The sequence below is a fragment of the Phoca vitulina genome, unplaced genomic scaffold, assembly GCF_004348235.1.
Source record: "Phoca vitulina isolate PV1807 unplaced genomic scaffold, GSC_HSeal_1.0 scaffold5, whole genome shotgun sequence".
Classification (NCBI taxonomy): Eukaryota; Metazoa; Chordata; class Mammalia; order Carnivora; family Phocidae; genus Phoca; species Phoca vitulina.
The window spans coordinates 58933566-58958559 of NW_022589708.1; the positions used below are offsets into that span (position 1 = coordinate 58933566).

General features: G+C 41.6%; 1 protein-coding gene across 1 annotated transcript in view; it reads right to left on the minus strand.

Annotated features, from left to right (window-relative positions):
• The window catches only part of KPNA3 (karyopherin subunit alpha 3), a 108087-nt gene extending 94274 nt beyond the window's left edge, over positions 1-13813 (minus strand). The window contains exon 1 of the mRNA XM_032403071.1: positions 13653-13813. Coding sequence (XP_032258962.1) covers positions 13653-13721 — 69 coding nt within the window. The 5' untranslated portion in view covers positions 13722-13813. The remainder of the gene's footprint in view (positions 1-13652) is intronic.
• Between the last annotated feature and the right edge of the window lie 11181 nt (positions 13814-24994).

Here is a 24994-nt window from a genome sequence, read left to right on the forward strand (position 1 = left end):
CAAGGGGTGAAGTCTTATAGAACTAAGCCCTTAACCTGTGGGAATCTGATGCTGTCTCCAGGTACATAGTGTCAGAATTGAATTGAATTGTAGGACACCCTGCTGGTGTGGGAGAAATTACTTGGTGTGAGGAAAAACTCAAAAATTATAATTGTTGTCAAAAATCGACCTAACTTCTAAAATACATGTTAAAATATTGACATATAAAAGATGATATCTGGGGGCAACTGGGTGGTTCAGTCGGTTAAGCATCTAACTCTTGATTTCTGCTCAGGTTGTGATCTCAGGGTCGTAAGATTGAGCCCTGCTTCAGGCTCTGAGCTGGGCATGGAGCCCGCTTAAGATTCTCTCTCCCTCTCCCTCTGCCCCTCCCCCGTTCCCCTCTTGTTCCCAGGTATTTTGCTCCCCAAATATCCTGCATTTCCCAAATCACCCTTTCTTCACATACTACCTTAGACCCTTTATTCTCTAGAGATAACGACGTCAAAGAAAATAGAGGCCAGTAGGCATAATCTGTTCCAATTTCCCTACCCTACTTCAGCCCATCCTCACTCCTGTCTGTTCTTCTTCAAGTCCTTTCCACCTGAGGCCCTTCAAAATCTAACCACAACTTACATCTCTTATGTTACCTCCCTAACAGCTCCCCGCTTACTCTTGGCTCAATCATTTATTCCTTTTCTAGCCAGCCCCTTAACTCTTTTCCTCTGGCTTCTTCAATTCAGTCTACAAACAACAGTCAATTCCATACTTGTAAACAAATAAAAAACAACAAAGAGCCTTCTTTTAACCCTACTTCCTCCTCACACTACCTGTGGTTCCTCCTTCCACGGCTACCAAATTTTTTTTTTTTTTTTTTAAAGATTTTATTTATTTATTTGACAGAGACACAGTGAAAGAGGGAACACAAGCAGAGGGAGTGGGAGAGGGAGAAACAGGCCTCCCACAGAGCAGGGAGCCCGATGCGGGGCTCGATCCCAGGACCCTGGGATCATGACCTGAGCCGAAGGCAGATGCTTAACGACTGAGCCACCCAGGCGCCCCCCACGGCTACCAAATTTTTAAATTGAGTTTCTACTGACTGGTTCTACCACCTCAACTCCAATTCACTTCTCACTCCATCATAATCTAGCGCCCTGCCTCCTCTACTGTCTGGGTTTTCCACTTTTCCCTGGCCCCAACTGCCAAATACAATGAATGGCTTACTTCAGGTCCTTCATAGCTCTCTTTTCTGTAGCATTGATATTGCAACTATTGCCCCTCCTTCAAGAAACTCTCCTACACCACTTTGCTGTAAGCTTCCTACAGACTCATTCTTCAGTGGCATTTTCACTAGTGCCCGAAGATGATGTACTTCCTTGGGTTCTTTCCTCCCCTAGCCTCTTTTCTTCTTATACTCAAGAACCCTCATCTACATTATCATCATAATCACTAAAATCATTGCTTGATCTATCTTCCAAATCTTCACTACTGGTCATATTATCCTAGAACAAAGTTAGGTAAACTACAGCCTTTGAGCCAAATCCAGCCCACAAGCCAAATCTAGCCTGCCACCTCACTTTATAAATAAAGCTTTATTGGAACAGCCACACTCATCTGTTTGCCTATTGTCTATGGCTGCTTTCATCTCCAGCAGAGATAGAGAGTTGTGACATAAATAGTATGGCCCTCAAAGCCTAAAAGATTTGGGCTTTGAAAAATATTATGGCCCTTTACAAAAAAAATTTTGCTAACGTCTGTTTTAGAAGGTAACACAAAGGAGTGCCTGGGTGGCTCAGCTGGTTAAGCATCTGCCTTCAGCTCCTGGGATCAAGCCCAACATCGGCACCCTGTTCGGCAGGGTGTCTGCTTTTCCCTCTCCCTCTGCCCCTCCCCCTGCTTGTGCACTCGCACACTCGCTCTCTTTCTCTCTCAAATAAGCAAATAAAATCTTTAAAAAAAAAAAAAGAGAAGGTAACATATGCCAAATAAACAGCCTTTGGACTCCAATGACAGTGCTATTAGTCAGACCATCCATCTCTGAGAGCCCTGAGAGTTTTCTCATTGTTCCTCTCTAACTCCCTTCTCACCCTCACCAATCTACCTCCTATGGTGCAACTGAAGCTACAGTTTTAAATGCACAAAACCCAGGAGAGGTCTTTCACAATCTAGCCCCTGCCTACCCTGCCTATCCTACCCAACCTTCCAATCACTCCACCTGTAAGAAATACTGATTTACTTTATTCCCCAGAATATATCAGGCTGTCTCTTACCTCCAGGCCCACCCAAGATTTACTACCAAAGAAAGACCTATACAATTTTCCAGTTTCATCTTAAGGACAATCATCTCCATGAAGCCTTCTCTAACTCACCCATGCTGAGTCTTTCCCTATGTGCCCACTGTTCTCTCAACATACTTCCACTGTAAGTATTTATTTGGTTTTACATCATTTCCATATTAATCCACACATTCCTTGAGCAGGGACCCTGAGGCAGAGTAGAAGAATGGTTATTAAGGGAAGAGGGCTTTAAAGTAGGAAATCTAGGACTGAATTCCAGTTTTGCCTCCTCCTAGTTATATGTTCTTAAGCAAATTTCTTAACTCACTTTCTTCACCTGTATAATGGCAATTATGTGAGAATTATTTAGTATTATTCTAATAAGCATAGTGCCTTGTACATAGTGAGTGCTCAACAGTTATTGGTTATCATTATATTCAGTGTTTTATCTCTCATACTTAGTTCAGAATTCAAGTAACTGCTGAGTGAAATAACCAAAGCAAGCTAGTTCTGCACACATTATTTTCAGCTGCATACTGGATATTTCCATCTGAACATTTGGTTCCACAAACTCATCATCTTTACTCCCAAACTGTTTCAATTACAGTAAGTGACCAACTTGTTAAGGTCTGCTCAGGAATTTACTGGTTTGAACAATGGAAGTCCCATGTCCTGAGAACTCCCTCAGTCCTGGGCAAACCAGGACAGCTGGTCACCTTATTACAGTTATGCTGCAAACCATAAAAACAGACTTGAGTTAGTTTAAGAAACAAAGGGGGGCAAAGGGGTGCAGGAGAATTTACTGAAAGAATATAGAGCAATTCACAGAACCAAAGGAAAAGCTGTAGAATCCAATCTATGAAAAACTCAGGATGAAAACAACTCTGCAGATCTAAGTGGTGGGAATTAATGAAAGATTTCTTCATAGTACTTCTGCCAAGATGAACAACTTAGGCCTCAGTATCAGCTCATTTAAGATTTAAATGCCAGGGACAGCATTTAATTGGCTTTGTGTTAACCAGAAAGAGCAAGGCACTTTAATTAACTAAAGGAGGCAGGAGCACTTAGATTAAAAATCTCCCCAAAAGATATCCAATGGCAGAAGAGTACCCTGCAAAGAAAGGTCAAATCAGAATGTGGTTTCCAAAAGAAAGGAACTGAACCACATCAACTATTGCTTGAACACATCACGACTTTAAGACTCCATGACACAGTCACTGTTATTCATGTTATTTTTCTTTCATTTTGGCAAACTCTTATTCATTCTTCAAGACCTAGTTCAAGTGTGATCTTCTGTGTAACTTCATTCAATTTCCCTAGGTATAGTCACTCCTTTTCTCCATGCTCTCATAGTACTTTGCAAATTACGTACCTGTATCATAGAACTTACCATGCTGTACACAGAGTACAGCTCACCCTTGAACAACGTGGGTTTGAACTATGCTGGTCTACTTATACACATTTTTTTACAGTACTGTACTGTAAATGTATTTTCTCTTCCTAATGGTTTTTATAAATAACATTTTTTCTCTTGCTCACTTTAATATAAGAACACAGTATATAAGACATACATATACAAAATATTTGTTAGCTGACTGTTTATGTTATCTGTAAGGCTTGCAGTTAACAGCAGGGTATCTGTAGTTAAGCGGGGAATCAAAAGTTATATGTGAATTTTTGACAGCACAGGGGTGGGCACTCCTAACCCCTGCATTGTTCAAGAGTCCATTGTATATGCTTAGGTATCAGTCTCTCCCACTAAACTGAGCAAGGACAATGTTATTTATATTTATTATCTTTGGCATTAACAATGCCTGCCCAGCCCATAGCAAATGATAAATAAGTGTTTAATAAATCTATTATCCAAGTCACTAGGCTGTATGAAGCATCAAATTAAAAGGGAAGAGAGGAACTACTACAGGTAAACACGCTGACATATCAAAGAGATAGCTGACGTGCAACAGAAGGACAGGCAAAAAAAAATTATGAAGAGCAAAAACTCCACAAACATAGAAATTAAGGATAAAATTCTGACAAATCTAAGAACCCAAAGGCATTACTTACATAAAAGTAAAAACTGATATCCGTATGCATAATGGTAATTCTCAAGAAACAAGAAAATAACTAAATTATATTCTATCTAGGAAGGCAGAGAAATATATAGGACACAGAAACACTGACATTTCAAAATAAAAGAAAGTTTGGTATGTAAACAAATAAACTCATAGCCCAGAAAACACAACCATTCAGAAAGACTGATTCCAAGTAAATATAGTCATGATTTTGTTTTACCATATTTTAACTATTAATGTTGGTATCCTAGGCTGTGACAAAATTTTTCTTAACAGCAAAACTGCACAAAGTACAGCCACATCCTCCTTACATTTTTACTATTGCTTTACCTTCAAAGTAAAGGAACAGAGACTAGGAATTGAGAATATAGCCAAATTCTATGCTAAGAAACCAAAGTCAACTTAGGGACAGTGTCAGTCATGGAAAGAGAATGTCACTGACTTTGAAGTTAGATTTTCCAGATACATTTTCTAACTCCTTTGCTGGATACCAAGAAGTCAGGTTACTCTTTCACTTCAAATGTTATCCAGTCTATATCACATTTCACCCAAATTACTAAAATTCATTTCACCAAATGTAGTGACTATGACATTACAACATTAAACTATTCTTTTTTTGAGGTATGGGGGAGAGAGAGAGAGAGAGGTGGGGGGAAGAGAGAATCTTAAGCAGGGCCCATGCCCAGCTGGGCTCGATCTCACAACCCTGAGATCATGACTTGAGCTGAAATCAACAGTTGGACACAACCAACTGAGCCACCCCAGCATCCCTAGTCTTTATCTGAACTATCTTTATCTAAACTATCTTTATCTATTCTTTATCATCTGAACCCTCTGACTGATCTTTGTACACCACTGGGATATAGTCTGAAGTACACAGCATCACCAATGGAAGTATTTTTTTTTAATCAAAAATGTTTAAACTGAAGATAATCATGCCTCTAAAGCTAACCTCCAGTTTACAGAAAATCCAGAGGGTGTTAAGAAATAGGAGGAACAAGTTAAGCAATATCACAAAGAAACAGACAAATCCAGTAATGAGGACAGTTTATTAGGCTTAACCATATGGAATTGCTGATACTTGACCCAAAAATGGAAATTTCATGTGGTTCAACTTAATACAAGAAAACTGACCTGATTTCTTCAACAAATTAACAGCATTTATAAAATGGTGGGGGACAACAGCCAAAAGGTGGAAGCAACCCAAGTCCATCAGTGGATGAATGGACAAAATGTGGTACCTACATACAATTGAATATTATTCAGCCATACAAAGAAACAAAATTCTGACACATGCCCCGACATGGATGAACCTCGAAGACATTATGCTGAGAGAAATAAACCAGTCACAAAAGGACAGATATTGTATGATTCTACCTATATGAGGTTCTTAGAGTAGTCAAATTCATAAAAACAGAAAGTAGAAGGAAGGTTGCCAGGAACTGGGGAGAGAGGGAATGCAGAGTTATTGTTTAATGGAGACAGAATTTCAGTTAGGAAAGATGAAAAAGTTCTGAAGATGGAACAGTAAGGATCATTACACAACAATGTGAATGTACTTAATGCTCCAGAACTGTATACTTAAAATAGTTAAAATGGTAAATTCTGTTATGTATATTTTACTACAATAAAAAAAAATGTAAAGGAGACTTTGGAAACATAACCAAATGTGATCTGATCTTGTTTAATCCTGGTTCTAATGACCAAATATTAAGGGGAAAAAAAAAGTAAGGGACAACCAGGGAAATTTAAAATGTGGACTAGATTAGATGTTATTAGGAAATTATTGTGTCAGGGTGATACGGTATTTATGTAAGAATGCATTACTTTTTTAGAGAGGTAGCCTTAAGTCTTCAGGAGTAAAATGTCATGATGTCATATATATAGATGGAACAAAAGATGGAACAAAGAGCTAACTGTTACTTATTAAATCCAAGTGATGTGCATATGGAATTTTACTATTTTCTCCACTTTACTATGTATTAGAATATTTCCATGATTAAAAAATAAGAGGAGCACCTGGGTGGTGCAGTCAGTTAAGTGTCTGACCCTTGGTTTCAGCTCTGGTTGTGACTGCGGGGTCTGGAGATTGAGCCCCAAGTCGGGCTCTGCCCTCTGCGTGGAGTCGGCCTGGGACTCTCCCTCTGCCTCTGCCCCTCCCCCACTCGCTCTTGCGCTCTCTCTCTAAAATAAATAAATCTTAAAAAAATAAAATAAAAAATTAAGAAAAAATTTAAAATTATTTCACTGTGCATGTGTCTTAATCTCTCAACACTTTACCTATTATAATAAAAAGTTTGAACTTGATTTGGAAAGCAATAGGAAAAGGCACTAAAAGATTAAAAGCTTCGGTTCAAAAATGTATTTTAAGAAAATTATCGTGCTGGTGGTACCTAGTATAGATATATTTACTCAAGAAATATTTTAGTGCTTACTTTGTTCCAGCCACTGTACTAAGAGGTAGGCAAAGGAGATATACAGTCTATGTGCTCAAAAAGTTCCAATCTAGTAGGAGAAAGAGATAAAACATAATTGAAATACATTATCATAAGTGCAATGAGAAAGATATATTCAGGAGTGAAGAATGGTACCTAACTCAACTTGGGAAGATGAAGAGATTCAGAAAGATTTCTCATAAGAGCTAAACCCAGAGTTGAGTATTTAAAGAGGGGTAGGAATTAGCCAGGCAACAGGAGGCAGGGAAGGATATTCCAGTCAGCAGGATAGCCCTGAGAATAGAAATAGCACTGGCAAGCAGGGGAGGGCAGGATTCCAGATTATGTATAAGCATATAAGAAGTTCAGTGTTGCCAGAGCTTAAAGGGGCAGAGAGGGAGAGAGGAAGGAAAGTTGAACCTGGAAAAATAATCAGGTATCAGACTCACTGAAAGATCTCATGGACTGGAGAAAGAATATCAAATATCACTTTGGGGGCAACTTTTAAATTGCCAGATGATAAGTACTAAGCCTGAAAGTGGGCTGGAGGCAGTGAATAGAGAGGCAGGGCCAAAATCCAGAGACAGCACAGAGATTCAAGCTACATGACTGGCATCTGACTGAACGTGGACGATGAGGAAGGAGTCCAAGAAGCCTCTCAAGTTTCAAGTTCAGGTCACAGTGAGGGTGATGATGCCATAAACAGAAAAAAGAAAAAAAAGGCGGAACATAGCTTTAAACACTTTGGGCTTAAGGAGCTGATGTGATGCTCATGTGATTAATTTCCAGCAGATGCTTAAAACAGATTTAAGTCCCCCACACTGAAATGATAGTTAAAACTAATGGAGCGGCTTGATGTGGGCAAGAAAAGCAGTCTATAGAGAAGAGAGTCACAGACAGAATCCCAAGACATGCCTACACTCAAGAGGTAGGAAGAAGAGTTGGCAAAACCAACCAAAAAGGAGTAATCAATGAGGCAGAAGGACAAGGAGAGATTTTATGCTATTAGTGAATTCAAGTAAAGATAATTATAACCTATCTGCTGTGTGATATATAGATTCCTGAAAAACTTCATGGGCTGCAAAATTAAGAAGAAAGAGGGAAATATATCAAGATGGTTAGGGCAATAAGCATCTTTAAGACAGAACACGGGGTTAAATGGAGCCTAGAGGCAGAATATGGGTGAAGGGGCAATGTGCATACTCTTGGACTTGCTGTATTCAACTGTGTTTCTGTACTTCACGTGTTTGTGTTCAAGTGCTGTTACTTGGGAGTGCTAAACAGTTAACGTGCTGGTAAAAATCAACTCAAAAATCAAATATGAACCAACATGAATTCTGCATTAACTAACATTATTCCTCTTCAGCATTCAAGTATGAATTAGTTCATGTTACAAAAATACATTATAGCAGAACAGACTGTCAAAGGAGGGCTAGGCAGCAGTATCAATGCCATGGAGTCAACACCAAAAGAAATCATTGATGTCCTAGAATCATAGAGTACCACTGACTCCCAAATGTACAGTGTTTTAAGTATATTATCTAGTCTCTCTTCTCAGAATATTTATTAAATTTTATATACTTGTCACTAAATGAGCACTTAAAGCCCAAGGTCTCTACCCTCAGTGAGCTTCTTTACAGAGCCCACATACTTTTTTTAAAAAAAAAATTTTATTTAAATTCAATTTAGTCAACATATAGTGTATTATTAGTTTCAGAGGTAGAATTTAGTGATTCATCAGTTGCATATAAAACCCAGTGCTCATTTTATCAATGCCCTACTTAATACCCATCATCCAGTTACCCCATACCCACACCTACCTCCACAGAGCCCACATACTTTAACAGCTACACACACACAGAAGTTGTTGTAGATCATAGCAATTTATCCCAAAGAGGTAAAGGAAAATTTACTTAGGAAAGCTTTAGAGAGAAGAAAAAGACTACGGACTGACAGTACTAAGCATGTTACTGGTCAGTCAGGAAAGGCCCTATGAAGAACTTCTGAAGGTTTTTTTGTTTTGTTTTGAACTAGGATGCCATGGTGTGGCAGAATTATAAGCAACACACAAAAAAATTTCTGAAAGATCAACCCACAAGATACAATGGGAAGGGAAGATACTGGTGACAGGGAAACCAGGTGCACTATCATACTTAACACAGGTGAGACTGACAGTGGCCCAAACTAGCGTAGCTATAGTAAGTAAGGTCGGTATCAAAGGTAAAAATATGAGGGCTCGGGGCGCCTGGGTGGCTCAGTCGTTAAGCGTCTGTCTTCGGCTCAGGTCATGATCCCAGGGTCCTGGGATCGAGCCCCGCATCGGGCTCCCTGCTCCGCGGGAGGCCTGCTTCTACCTCTCCCACTCCCCCTGCTTGCGTTCCCTCTCTCGCTGTGTCGCTCTGTCAAATAAATAAAATCTTTAAAAAAAAAAAAAATATGAGGGCTCTTCAGATAACTGACCAATACAGAACAGTGAAGGAAGGGAAGAGACAGGAGTCAGGGATAAGGTTTCAAGCTCGAGCAACTAGGTAGTACTACTAAGCAATAGAGGCTCCAGAGAGAGAAGCGAGTTTGGTAATGCTGGTCAAATCTGCAGATGAGAAAACGTATATTATCCCCAGTATTAGAAACTTAAGCATAAAGTTTAAGTGTTAAGTCCAAGGATATTGGTTGTTATTTTTTGGTGAAACCAACTAACTAGCTCCTTACTAATAAGGAAACTTTGTAACAGTAAAAAGGAAAAAAAAAGGCAAATAAATCAGATGATAACTAAGATTTCAGAAATTTTTATTAGCAAGGTTCTAAAACACCAAGATAGGAATTTCTGTGAAATCACCAAGATTCCTTAAATATTTTCCCCATTAATTTTCAGATGTATTTCATACAAGTCAGGTCTGAGGCTCCATGCAGTGGAGAGACGGTAAAGAACATGAGCAAGAGTTCTGTCATACTGCTTCACTATAAGCCTAGGTCCTGCCACTTACATCCTCCAACCCATGACGTAGGGCTAGTTACTTAAGAATCGTAGGCCTCAAGTTTCCTCAGCAGTGAATGTGGATAATAATAGTACATACTTCACAGTATTGTTGTGAAGACTAAATAATCCATATAAAATACTTGGTACAGGTACACTGCAAACAATAAATGTTAAGATTTTTAAAATAATTGTTATTATTGTTACTGATAAAAATGTTACATTCTTGAGGTACACAGGAGCAAGAAAAAGCAAAGTTGACCTGGGTGGCAAACCTGGGTGGCAATTACCAGAGTGTTTGATTTATAAGTATTCATTAAATATTAAATGGAACATTTCCATTTCATGCACTTTTCTGTAAGTATATTGGAAAAGTTTTAAATACTTCTGTAAAAGGGAAAAAAGTCTAAGAACAATGCCTTACATAAAAAGGACTGGTATTAAAACACACATTCCAGAGCAAATGAAGATAATTAAGAGTTTCCTTTTCACAATGTATTCCCTGGTTTTAGCTACAAAATCCATTCCCCCATTCATGCTCCAAACTGCTATCGGTGATAATTACTCCCTCCCCTATCTGTACCTATAGACCTCAGGAAAAATTCCATCCCTTTTCTCTACTTGAGTTTTATGAAGAAGAGGAAGAGAAAGGAAGAAGAGGAGGAAGAGGAAGTTCAAATCCTATTTCCATGTTATGACCATCCCCAATTGCAATTTTTTTGAAAATTCCTCCTTCCATATGGGATAAGAGCATTATTCCTCCAGAACCTCCAGAATGTCCCCTGCCAGTCACCTTTTTCAATTGCTCTAATCATGTTGTACCTTCTAATTCACTCTGGAATAAATTCCTTCAGATCTCCCTTTCAAGGATCTCCCTATCAAGAAGTGTCCAAGCAACTCTTTGCCACAGATATATTTCTCAGACCACCACAGGCCATATGGAAGTCTCATCTCTTCACTCCCTAATCTATTCTTTCTTCTTTTTCACCTGAGTCTTCATTCACTAATTTCTTATGTGCCCTGTTCAAGTTTAGCACATACTTCCTATAAAATTCACCAACCTCTTTTCTATGAAGCCATTCTTGACTAGCTCTTCCTCCAACCTCTACCCATACACAATTTCCTGTGAATGGAACAGGTATAACTCTATACTTTTATTTTCTTTAGAAAATACGTATTTTATACTTGCACCTATCACCTTATCTGTGTATCAGCTGGTTGTATATTTTATCTTTTATCTATTCTATACGTGAAAAGGTAGGAATCACATCTCATAAAAGTGCATCTCACTGTTTTGAAATAGCCTGATAATCACAACTTCTACAGAGCTAAATTGTTGTGTAAGTTTCTGATTTAATACCGTTTCTAATGGATAAAACTAAGTTAGATACAGTGTCTAGTCTTGGTTATACCTAAATCCACAACAGAGGCACTTACTTATCAGATTTGACCCCAGTTTACCCTTTAGTCACACTCCCTTCTCTCTCAGCAGTCCTACTGCATTCTCTCAGGACTGCTCAATTACTCCTCCCACAAGCCTGCAATGCCCCTTCCTTGTGCCCTCCCTTTTCCTGCATTTTATCGGACCAATTTTCTTTCATCTTTCAGGATCAGCTTACTCCAATTCATCCACTAGGAATCAACCAGAACATCTCTCTTGACTGCTCAGCCCCAAGTTAGAATTTTCTCAGAATATACTTATTGATGTACTTCATTGTAATTATCAGTTTACTTTTCTATTATTCCCACTGAACTGTAAACTCCTTGAGGTACACGCTGAATTTTATTCTCTTTTCTATCCCCTAACATTGTCAGACATCCAATTGACAATTAGTGAACGAATGTTCATACCCACTTCATGACCTTGTACATGCTACATAAGCACTCTCACGTTTCCTCCCCTAAAGTACTTTCCTCCTGTAAAGTAGGGATAATGCTATACCTAGTTCATAAAGTTCTTATAAGGATTAAATGAAGTCCCATAAAGCTCTTAGTATAGTGGTCTGCCCCATAGAACTACCATTTGAACGTCTGCTATGCCTTAGTTACCCTAATGTATCCTGGGAAATGTAATGTTATGACCATTATTTTCAGGCTAAAAGGCTTGGCAAGTATGCCTCTTTTTCATGCATCCAGAAGTCGTCATTAATTACATTCTGATCATCAGCAAATATTTATTGCATACCTATTATATGCAGGAGCCCTTACGAGGTAGCACTGAGCTCCCAGAACACAATAATATAGACAAGTAATAAAACAAAAACCTGTACCAATATCCAAGAGAGGAAACAAATGTTATTAGTTCTTCTGTACAAACAATATGGGTATTTTTCAAACTACATAAGTTTTGCTTTATAATAGTGGTAAGCTTCAAAAACAATTACTGATGGGAAAAGTTCAAAATTAACTATCATCAAATGGACCAATAACAGGAGGCAGTTCCAGAATTTCTTGTTGCTATTCGGAGGCAGTTCCAGAATTTCTTGTTGCTATTCTTAAGTTTCACTTTTGCTTAGAATTATTTCTCACAAAAGAAATTTAACCATGACCAAAATAGATAGATGACCTTTATTTGTGTTATTCAAATGGGAATTCCACAGTATTTCCTTAGGTTTTTTCCAATTAGCATTTAATTTTGTAGCTCTGAAAAATCGCCTGAGTTTTGTCTCTCTACAAAACTGAACGCCGACTGTTTTCCCACCACCTTCTCTCTTTAAGACAGGAAAAATGCTCACTTCTTAGTCACATTGGCCCTTTATCAAGAATTACAAAACTGCAAATCATGTCACCTAGTATTAGAAAAGGACGCTGTGGACTTAAAACCACGTTCTGCCTAACAAATCCAGAGGTCAGAGTCCCAGGGAAGTTTGTGCTGTATACTACATTGCTTTCAGTAGCTGCAGAGAGACCTCTAGCGCTGCCTCAATAAGCCGAGTTTGCAAATACTACCTGCTAATGTCACCTTAATGAAACAATGGCAACATGCAGAGTAGCAACGAACTAAGTGACCAAGATGTTTACAGTTTTGCAACCACTTGGAAATTGTACCAGCTTGAAGCAAGAGATATATACAAGGCCGTACGAAGCTATGTATCCAATTTATTCCGGTAAAACATGTCAAAGAAATTATTATCCTATGCACAATCCCACTACTAGAACGGCTAAGAAAAGAGGTCCCGTGAGCGGAGGTAGGAACGTCTCTTCCAAAGCCTCAACACAATAGATGGTAAACTATTGTCCACCTTCAGCTTGCTCCAAATGCCAGCAGTAACAGGAGTATGAGCTGGAATAGCTCAGCAGCACTGGTCCAAAGGACTGGACTGGAAACATGAGAAAATGGTCCTGGCGCATCCTACCCTCCCCCATTCACCACCCTCAAACAAGTCAGTTACCCGGCTGGTCCCCACCCCCCTCTGCGGGCCGCCACCGCCCGCCTGGGCCCGGCTCGCAGGAGATATGCGCGGGGACCCGCACAGCCCCGGCTCCATGTGCGGCAGCGAGGGGGCCGCGCCGGGCGGGAGGCTGCACGGGCAGCCGGCGCGAGTCGCGGCCGCCCCCTCCGCGGTGCGGTCGACGGACCAGGGCGGCAGCATCCCGGGCCCGCGAGGCCCCGGCCCGCGGACCCCGCCTCAGCTCCACATCCCTTCCTCGCCGACAGCAGGCCGCGCCCGCGTGACGGGGCCGAAAACCCGGCATTTCCCGGTCCCCGCTCCGGCAGTTCCGGACGGCGGCTGCAGACCGGCCCGCGGTCCCGTCGCCCGCTCCGCCCAGCCCGGGGCAGCGGTGACGGGAGGCGGCGGCCAACTCCGACCCACCGCGAGCCGGCGAGAACCAGCCCGGCGTCGGCCCCCCGCCCCTCCCCGCCGCCGTGGGGCCGGCGCGGCCAGGCGGGCCCAGACCACGGAAGCACACTCACTTCCACATCGCGGCCCTTGTTCTTAAAGCTCTTGATGCGGTGGTTCTCCAAGCCCGGGTTCTCGGCCATGGCTGCGCGCGGCTCCGGCGGCGGCTACTCCTGCGGCTGCGGCGGCGGCGGCGAGTCTCGGCGCGGGAGGGGGAGGTGGGGGAGGGCGGGAGGGAATGGGAGGGGGAGGGGGAGAGGAGAGCACGTTCCGTGACGCCTCCGAGCGCGAGGTGGCAGCAGCGCCAGGGGAGGCGCAGGCCGACTGCTGGGCGGGGCGGGGCGGGGCGGGGCGGGAATGGCGCTGAGGAGTCGTGCGCGCCCGGCGAGCTGGGGTCACGTGACCGGGGCGGCCACCGCCTGGACGCCTGCCCGACTGTTCTCAGGATGACCCCCACCCCCCGCCAGGGCCTCCCCACAACCCCTGGAGGATGCAAATCATGTGCCAGCAATGGAGCCGGATCGGAGCGGCTTTTACTGCCCCCTGAGACCCGGAGCTGCGGGCAGAAACTACAGTTCCCAGCATGCCAGGTACCGGCGGGGGTAATTCTCCCGGCCTTGACAGAACGGGAAGAATGCCGGGAACTCTGTGCGCGCGGCTTTCAGTGCGGCGCGCTCTGTGCGCCTGGGCGCGAAGCCACGCCCCCAAGGCTGCCTCTGGGCGGGGAAGTGGGAGGGGCTCTCCAGGAGATGGCACCTTGCGCCCTATTGGGAGGGAGGGGCGGGGCTTCCTGGGAGGTGCATCTCGCTCCCAGTAGCCTAGAAAATTAGAAACCAATCGACGGTGTGTGCTACGCTTCTTTGCTTCTTTGGGGTCTCCTGGAATAGCAGCCACCCTCATTCGTTGTTCCCTTGCTCTGCTTTGGTTTTATAAATAGTAATTATTTCCATCTGACATGTAGATTTGCGATGTATGTGTTTATGTATGTGCTACCTGGCTTATTGCACGGGAATTAAGCTCAATGAGAGCAGGGACTTTTGTTAATTTACTGCTGAATTCCTTGCGTCAAAACAGTTCTTGGGGGGCGCCTGGGTGGCTCAGTCGTTAAGCGTCTGCCTTCGGCTCAGGTCATGATCCCAGCGTCCTGGGATAGAGCCCCGCATCTGGCTCCCTGCTCTGCGGGAAGCCTGCTTCTCCCTCTCCCACTCCCCCTGCTTGTGTCCCCTCTCTCGCTGTCTCTCTCTCTGTCAAATAAATAAATAAAATCTTAAAAAAAAGCAAAACAGTTCTTGGCACGTTGTGAATACCCAGTAAATACTTGAACAAATCAGCGCTGTAGCGTTCTCAGTTTCTTCATCATCCTCCCAAACCCGGTTCTCCAACCTTCACACTGGCAATTCCTGCATTTCCATGTCCCCAACATCTCTCGTTCCATCACCACACATAATCTTCTCAGCCTTCAGGAAGCAGTCAAATTCTCATCTGCAGACTCTCCAATCTAGTATCTCCCCGTAGGGTCATCGGAGGACTGATTACAGGAAATTTGGATCAATGACTCTAACAGAAAGTAGCTTCCTGGAGCAGTTGGGTTTCTTTGAGTATATGTGAAATAATCAGTTTCAGAATCTATGGCAGATATAAGCAGGTATGCAGTATTATAGTACAATTCAAATGATACTGAGGTAATTCAAAGGTTGGTAGAAATATAACCCTAAAGAGATTAAAGAAGACATTTTTCCAAAGCAAAGGGGCCTTAAATATCCCGCCGTGCAGGGGTCATGAATTCAGAGGCCTTACAGTGGCCATGGCATTTGTTTTGTGAGTGGTAGGATGTGGCCTGTTGATAAACATAGGCCCATTTGAAGGCTCCAGACCACTGTTGCCAAAGGTCCAGTTTTTCAAAGAAAACCAAAAGGCTGTGTTTTCCCCTCATTTTTGAATGTCAATTTGCATTTTTAAATGCACTTTAGTGCATCAGTCACTTGAGAATTTCAGGCCTTCATGTTATAATATCTGATCCTAATCCAACCACTCATTCCAAGGGAAACAATAGCACATGCCTAAAATTTAGAATGAATAGATTACTTCAACTCTAGTTCTTAAGGCAACAGAAGTGTATGTTTGCCAGTCTCCCTGACTGACTGCAAGAGAAACTTCTAGACTGCTGCTCTATTTCTATTATAATTTAGCAAGGCATTCTCTTTAAAGGTTACTTTACACCCTTCCACCACAAGACAGCCTGGTTCCTGCCTCCACACAGCTTCATGTCTGTCAGAGGAGACAGACAATAAAACAAGTTATCACCCAAAAAGTGTAGTGGTTGTCAAGAAAGGGGAAGGAAGCTCAAGACTCACAGCAGGGAGATCTTTATAACCTGCTGATTCTGAAGACCCCTAACATATGAGGATAAGATCACAAATGGAGGTCTACATATCACATACCTAAATATTGAGAAAGTATAGGGGCACCTGGGTGGCTAAGTCAGTTGAGCGTCCAACTCTTGACTCTGGATCTCGGGGTCGTGAGTTCAGGCCCTGTGTTGGGATCCACACTGGGTGTGGAGCCTACTTAAAAAATATAAATAAATAAATAAATAAATAAATAAATAAATAAGTGTGTGTGTGTGTGTGTGTGTGTATATATATATACATATGTATATATATAGAAGGTATAAATTAAGCTTACAAACTTAAATAAAATATATTCTAACATTTGACATTGACAAATGCACTTTCTTTACAACCTGGAAGTCTGGGTTTGAATTTAAATTCCCTGACTCCTTGGACTTCTGCTTCAGAATGTGGTCATGCAAATAGGGCTGGAAGCCAACCCCCCACCAATTTTTGTTCCCCTTCTTTTGCATCTCCTGGCTCCATCCCACACTGGAATAGAACATATGTTTATACCCCTACCCGCAAGGTTCAAGTTCTGCCACTTACCCCCAAAGTTTTATTTACATCCCGCTACCCACCTCAAGGGATGCTCCTTGGCCATTACTCAGGCCAGGAATGTGCAAAGTAGTGGCATTGTGTACCCCTACCAGGTCAGACCCAGCATAGAGGCTGGGGTTGCCCCTGGATGCAGGCTTGTCCATTTGAGCGGGGCATCCCAGGGCTCTGTTACCCAGAGCTGGATCTAGAAGCACAGATTCCAGTGAGCATCACCCCTTGGCCCCATGAACTGGGTAGTACAAGGAGGGGTACAGAAGAGAGCCAGAGTGAGGTCCTCTAAAAGGCAGGGTCCAGAGCAGGGGCTTCTCTTGCCTGGGTCTAACCCAGTCATTTTTACTCTTTGCCATTATCCCCAGCAACTTAAACATCCGCACTCTGGCCCCAGAATCTCTCCATATTCTTAACTCCACCAGGTTTCTACCACTTATGGCTCCCACCAGGAGCTATATCCAGTGACTCAAATTTGGTGTTTCCCAATTGTTAGCAACCATCTCTTTTCCCTCACCCTAATCTTCTCCCCTGCCCTAAAGCTTTTCCTGACAAGACTTCTCTTAAGTGGATTTCTTTTCCAAATTTATTTTGAGTGTTTACCACATAGCGGGCATTGTTGTCATCAGACACAATAAGGGCAGTGGGGAGCAGAGCAGTGACAGGAAGGAAGAGCCCTCTGCCTCTGGGAGATCAAGCAAACTCTCCTTCTCCCTCTGACTCACCACCCACCTTCTCAGGGGACAGTCAGGTGGCAATACACAGGATGCAACACAAACACAGCAGAGCCAAAAGGGAGCTAATGATTTTCCCTTTGAAGTCAGTTCCTTCTGCAAATACACCAACTCTGTGAATAGCATTGCCATTCTTCTAGGGATTCCACTCAGAACTAAGAGCCATCTTTACTCCCTGCCTCTTTCTCAACTCCCACACCTGGTCACCATGTTAATACCCCATTCGATGCTCCCTGGGTCTGGCTCTTCTTCCCACGCCACCCCACAAGTCTACCTTGACACTGCTTCCTCCTGGTTCCCCTGCTTCCTCCATCTTCTCCGCAATATTCTGACTCACCTCCCCAGATCTACCTAATTCTCCCTGTATGCAGAACACTCCTTCCTCTCTATCGTTGTCTATCAGATCATTTCTAAACTCCTTAGTCTGGTGGATCAGATTATGTGTCATCCAGCCACAGTGCAGTGCACCTTCCTTATCGCTGACTCCCCTGCAAATAGCTAATGCTTCAGCTAACATGTTCTACTCATCCTTTCTAAAATATGTCTTAACCTTTTGAGCCTTCATACCTTTGCTGTTTGATTTACTTAAAAAGCCCTGGCCCTGTCTCTACCTGTTAAAAGTGGTCCCTCTTTAAATACTCAGTCTATGAAGTCACCTTCTCCATGAAGCTTTCCCAGCATGATGCAGTGGAGAGACCTTCCAAACCTGAACAGGCAGACCCTAGGGCTGACTTCCTCCCAGAGCAAGCCCAGGTAAGTCACTCTATTTCGCCTGAACTGTCTTCTCATCTACAAATGAGAGTTCTGATCACAGGGTTTTTGTGAGAATCAAGTTCTAAAATGCACGTGGAAGTGCTTTGAAATTGCTACATTAATATTAGTTGTTACTGTCTTTCCAACCAGGCATGATCTCTTCCTCCCTGAAACTCAGAAGAATTTACATACTGTTTTGTATTGCTGGAATTTGTGTAGTCTTCTCTCTCACAATCACCTGTAAACCCTTGAAATAGCTTGTACATATTTGTGCTCCCCAGCCTAGAATAATTGAATCTCATGCATGTTTTCTGAATGAATAAATGAATGAATGAGTGAATGAGTGAGTGAGTGAATGAATGAACTCCTTCCTTCTCTCATAATCATGTTTGACTATTTCACTACTCTCTAAGAGCACTTAAAGCAAAGAGCCAATACAGAAAATTGAAGAAAATGACATTGAAATTCATCAACTCAACCACCTAGCTATGCTTCTAGAAACTCTGGTGGTAAGGAAACCTAAAATATTAATAAGAGTTTACATTTACTGAATACTTCTGCATGCCAGGCATTTACATAAATCATCTCTAATCCCCTGAGAACACTGCATGGTTGGAATGATCATCTCCTTCTCTTTCTGGGGCAGGTGGAGCCTGAGGCTCTGGTTCAAAAGTTAGTAGCAGCAGACAGAGCACTGTGGCAGTAAGGTGAGAAGTCAGAGTGGAAGAACTTGAGAACTCTCAGAAATAATTGGGGACACATGGAGAGGGGCTAGCATCTGGCCAGTGAGCACTCATACATAATAATGCGGATAATACAAATAAAGTGGCTTCATTTTGTAGTAATGGGTGCATGGACCTAAGAGACATACATTACACTTCTAATATAAGTCTCAAATAATCAGAATGTAGCAAAATAAACTTAATGTTAAAATTGTAGTGAGCATACTGTAGTTATAAAAAGCACGATTCAATAATTCCAAATATACTTAAGTACCTCTCCATATCTCAAGGTCATGATCCTGGACCTTAATTATAAGTTTACAATATCCTAGCTACAGAACCAAATGATATCCTAGAGATGAGCACTGTCTCAGAAGTTTAGTGACTTGCCGATTCTTTAAATAACAAGCTGTGTGTCCTTGAACAGGTTATTTCACCTCTCTTAAGTCACAAGTTCCTTACCTGTAATAGAAGCAGGTTGGACTGAATGATCTCTAGGCTCCTCCTACAGGTGTAATTCTCTAAGTCTGTGGGATCATCTATCCAGCCTAGCAGCATTTCTTCTATTTCTCATTATTTTACAAATGAAAAATCCAAAGATGGTAAATAATCATAATTGGAGCTGAGCGTTCTGACTTTTTTCCACTGGTCTCCAGTCCCTCATAGGCCTTCTGATTTTCCAAAGGCTCCCACTGTGCTCAGCTTGCCACATCTGGCTCTCTCTCAAATGCTTTGGGCCACCCAGTCACCCCCAAGTCACAGTTTTCACTCTCAGGTATTCAACTCAGATAAGAAATAGTTCATTCACATTAAGGTGTGAATGACTTTATTAAACCATGTGAATCACAGTGGATGGAATGTCTGGTATAGTTAGCCTATTATTAACATCCATCAGCCCCTCCCCACACCAGAAAACAAAGAGCAGCCCCTGGGCATCCAACGGCAGCTGATCCCTGCCGAAGTTATTCCAATGAAACGAGACTTGCTGGAAAGTGACTTCTTGGAATGAATACCAGATTTGGAATCTGTTTCTGTGTTATCTCCTCCAGTAAACATGAGCACCTGGAGGAGATCTGTCTCACTCAACATTCTGTCCCCATCTCTAAGATGGTACCTGGCCCTTAATGGGGCTTCGATAAATGTTGGATGGATGAATAAACACATAAACTGGAGTAGAGAAAAAACATGAAACTGACCAACTGGAGGAGAAGCTGTAAAAATGTTTGGTGTCATAAAACTGAAGAGCCTATTTCTACTTGGCATAAGAAAAGTCACACTATAGTAAGGAGGGGGATTATGGTCTTTAAATAATAATAATAACCAGTAATAATAACAATCAATAATTATTCCAGGAACTATGCTAAACCCTTACTTGGATTACTTTCATTTAATCCTCACAACAATATTATCAGATAGAAACTATTTTTGTCCTGTCTTATAGATGAAGAGTGTGAGGCCAAAAAATATTAATTAATGCCTGCATGGTCAGGAGGAGATAGGGTCCAGGCAATCTGACTCCAGTCAGATCTGTGATTTGTTTTTCTGAGGGTGGGCACACAGAGGGATGGGGCCAGGAATAGTTCCACAACCTGGAGCCAGGGCAGCTCCTGCAGGACCCTTGCCCCTGAGAGCCACGTTCCCCCTTCTGGCCTGCAACACATGGAGAAACTCCCTGGATCTAGTGCAAGCAAAAGGATTTCCACAGGACGGTAAAGCTGTAGTCAGTTGAAAGAAAAAGAAAAAAAGTCTAGGTAGATTAGTTACTAAGAAATAATGAATTAAACTCGTGCGAGAAAACTAGTCTTTACAGAAAAGAGACTTGACTGTCAAATTGGCAGAACTGGGAGACAACCTATCCCGATGAACCATAAATCCAGAGGTCAGACAAGAAAGGGGTTATCATCTAGAGTTCTATTAAGTAGGCGTCTATGTTTTGTTTACATGTCACTGTTTGTTGGAGATGTAGTCTGTCTATGAGTATTGAGCATTAAAGATGCTGGTTTGTAAATATTCAGCTCTAAAACCATTTATGAAAAACAAGATAACTGGAGGCAGGAGACACCTGAAAGTAGAAATCAAAAAGTTTGGTTATGGGCGCCTGCCTGGATGGCTCAGTTAGTTAAGCGTCTGCCTTTGGCTCAGGTCATGATCCTGGAGTCCCTGGATTGAGTCCTACATCGGGCTCCCTGCTCAGTGGGGAATCTGCTTCTCCCTCTGACCCTCCCCTCTCTTGTGCTTTCTCTCTCTCAAATAAATTTTAAAAATCTTTAATTAAAAAAAAAGTTTCGTTAGTTTGATTGTAAACATACTCCTCTGTCCCTGCTACTTGAGGAATTTGTGATTCCTTAGATTGGAAAATGCCTAGAGATCTGAATCTTGCAGTAAGAGTACAGTTCCAGGAACATTTTTTTCCCTTTTTTCAAATTGCTATGCCCCTTATAATCAACATTGCCAATATGTTAATAATCACCCAGTAAAATGTACAGCAGAAATTTTCCAAAAGAAGTTTTCGTAACTAAATTTTATGAGTCATTTAACTTTGAGGTCTACCTCCCTTTAAATACTGCAATTTGAATGACTTTGTTTTGGTCCACTATACTCAGATAAAAAATTTTTAAATAATAATAATAAATGACTTTGATTTTGATAAAATGTTATTTTTTTTCCTCCAACTACTTGTTTACATTTGCTGTCTTTGATATCTAAATGTACTACACATGAGATCACAGTAGCTTGAATGTTTATAGGCCAGATAATGTGATGTCCTGTGCAACCACTACATGTGGCCATGAAATTTTAATTTTAATTAAAATTAAATAAAATTAAAAATTGATTTCCTCAGTTACACTAGCCTCACTTCAAATGCTCAGTAGCTTCCACATTGTGGCTTCCATATTGGACCATAGAAATATAGAACATGTTATCACAGAAAGTTCTACGGGACAGCACTGTGTTAGAAAGAACACAGATTTGGCAACAGATAGAGCTGTGTTCAATTCCCATATTTCACTAGAGTTGTGGGGTGCCTGGTTGGCTCAGTTGGTAGAGCAAGCAGCTCTCAATCTCCCGGTCATGAGTTTGAGCCCCATTTTGGTCTTAGAGATTACTTAAGGAAAAAAAAAATAACTGGTTTTCACTAGACTTGTGACCACAGTAAGTTTCTTAAACTTTCAAAGCTTCAGTTAGTTAAATTGTAGAGATACAAATACCTACACCATTAAAGTAAGCAGTACAATGCCCAGCACATTTTAATTACTTAATAAGACTACTATTATTAATGTTTAGGGATCAAAAATTCAAACTTTGGAGACTGAAATTAGACACCAATATTTTCTTCATACTATGAATACTCAAATCTTGCTGGCTACCCAAAAATATTAAATTGAATTAAAATCAAGAACATAATAACACACTTATTTTGTTTCTTTATCTAGGATATCAAACTTCTATAGGATAAAACCAACTTGAATTGCCCTAGAGAAACCTTAGACTCAGGTAGCTATTTAAAGCTATATAGTGACCCAGAAGATTTCTGATTCCCAAGCCATCCTTGCAATTTAATTCACGCACATGTCCAGCAAATGTTTGTATTTATACAAGAAGTCTATTGGCTAACTAAGGCTGACTTGCAGAGCAATAAGGCAAAATGCATACCCCTCTCCCCACCATCCATTAGCTTGGAGATAAAACCCATGCAAGTTACACATCCCAGCACTTTTGAAAGTAATTAAACTTATCTAAGTGTCTCCCCAGCCCCACCCACTCTCCCCTCTTTCTGTCATTATGGAACCTTATGTAACAGCATCCAAAACTGAGAGAGAAAGCTGTGGATAATGTGCCCACAGAGCTTAATCCCTGCCACTCTCACAGAGGGACACACTGCAGTTAGGAATGCGGGCAGCCAGAGCCAAGATAATTCCAGACTCATAGAACAATTGTTCTATCAACCCCAAGTACGCAAAACAACCCAAACAAAAATAACCAGGAGAAGCTATGAGTAACCTACAACTCATCATGATACGAATTGCTAACATCACACTTACTTTGAAATTTCTGTTTTTCTAAGCTCCTCAAAAAAAAAAAAAAAAAAGGCAAGATTATACAATGAGATGATAAAAAGATAGAGGACAATACTCTGCCCTCACTATTCAAAGCTGGATTGCAAAATATATGCTAGTTATAAAAAAACCTTTGTTTTGTTCCCTTTTTAGACTTTTAATTGAACTTAGGTTTTCTTTCATACCAAAGTAGTACAAAAAAACGGAGGTATCTCTCTTGGAAGACTACATACAGTCCAGTAACTGATGGGAAGCCAGTGAAAATACATAGCAAAATGCTGTCAGAGTGTGTTCTGACCCATAATATGAGTAGATACAATTCCAGTTACTCACTGCCAAGAGATAAATCGAAACCAAGCCAACACCTGCCATCTAAAATGGTCATAATTCTGAAAAAATGTCTACAAATGATTCTTTGTTTACTGTAGACATGAGAATAATAATGAACACTGATTGAGCACTTAACATGTTCTAAGCACTGTTCTAAGTGATTTGCATGTATTATTAACAACAACCTTTTAAGGTAGGTAGATAATGTCATTTCCCATTTTACAGAGGAGTACACTGAGACATTGAATGGTTAAATGACTTGCCCAAGGTCACCAGCTAATCAGCGTGAGAGCCAGGATCTAAGCTCAAGCAATCTGGATTCATTTTACACTCTTGTCTCTGTGGGCAGTTGGAACGATGATGAACTTAAACACAAACCTATGACCATTCACCAGGACCAATATCTTAAAAGCTGTGTTTGTTTACAGGGCCATTATCTTATAGCTGTGTTTGTTTGCAGAAAGCAATTAAAAGGAAGAACCCCACACATGTGACTGGAGCCTGTTACCATCAACAAACCCACTTCTCCTTGGTTTTCAAAATCCCCCATAAGAAGTGTCTCAGCTGGCAATAATTTTGAAAAGTCAAGAGACGAATTCTGGTGACATTCTTTTAGCTCTAAATCAAACTGCACCTGAGGTTGGGACAGTCCATGAATTTTTCTATCTCTTTTTTTAGTTATATGAATGAGTAAATTTCCCTCTTAAAAAACTGTTTGAGTTTCAACAGAAGGACCCATAACCAATGTACCTCTTCTCCAATCACCACCATCCCCACTTAACCAAAGGGATTTTCTCAGGGGTATGACCTCAGCCAGTCTATTCAGAGTGGATCTCAAAACTTTTGTAGCATGACCAGAAAAGAAGTTCTTTCTACTGGACTTGACATTGGGAAGACATGAACCAGGAGGTGCTGTCCCCAAGGTTGCTGGAATCCACCATACAGAGTCCAGGGAACCCACTCAGCCAAGGGAAGGTAGAGCCAAGAGATGCAGAGAAACTGAACCCTGTGACAGCATTTCAGTCCTGAATCCTTTTCAGCACCTTAAACCAATAAATTCCACTTTTTGGTTAAGTTCTATCATTAGTGATTGAAAGAGTTCTAAACCACCCCCTTAAAATTTCTCAATTCATCTTCTCCTCTCATCCGACCTTGCCTTGGTTCAGGTTGACATCCCTTCTTTACAGGAAGCCCCCGTTATCCATTATTGTCTTACAAAGACCCTAAAATGGAGTAGCTTAAAACAACAATGACTTATTATTTCTCCTGATCCTGTGCGTTGGCAGTGGGCGACTGCCCAGATTTATTAGTCAGCTTTACCACAGTAACAAATGACTCCCTGAGTTGGCTTGTAACAACCAACGTTGCGTGTTCCCCATCACACCAGAGAAGGCTCTGCTTCTGCTCTCCATGTATTTTCACATTCTGGGACCAAGACTGCAGAAGTAACTCCTATCTGAGATGCCTGTCCTGTGGCAGAAAGGAAGAGAGCAAGACAGTAGGTGGAAATAAACACAATGGCCCGTCCTGTCACACCTCACTGATCAAAGCAAGACCCTGGCTTTGAGGGCTCCCCATTAGCTGTCAGGGTAAATTAGGTTGGCACTCAAAGTCCTTTAAAGAGAGGTTAAATAAGATAAGGAGATACATGTACACACATAAACAGAGAAAGGAGATTTTATATGTATAGGTGCATACACACATATAGTATGTATACTACTTCTGAGACACACACACACATATGTATACAGATAGAATGTTTGTAACTCTGGACTTCCACATGGAAGGTTGAATGTTAGTCTCAATCTGAGATCTGGGACCAGTCCTTTTCTAATCAGGGAAAATTCGGGAAGGCCCACCCAAACAAGTCAGGCTTCTGT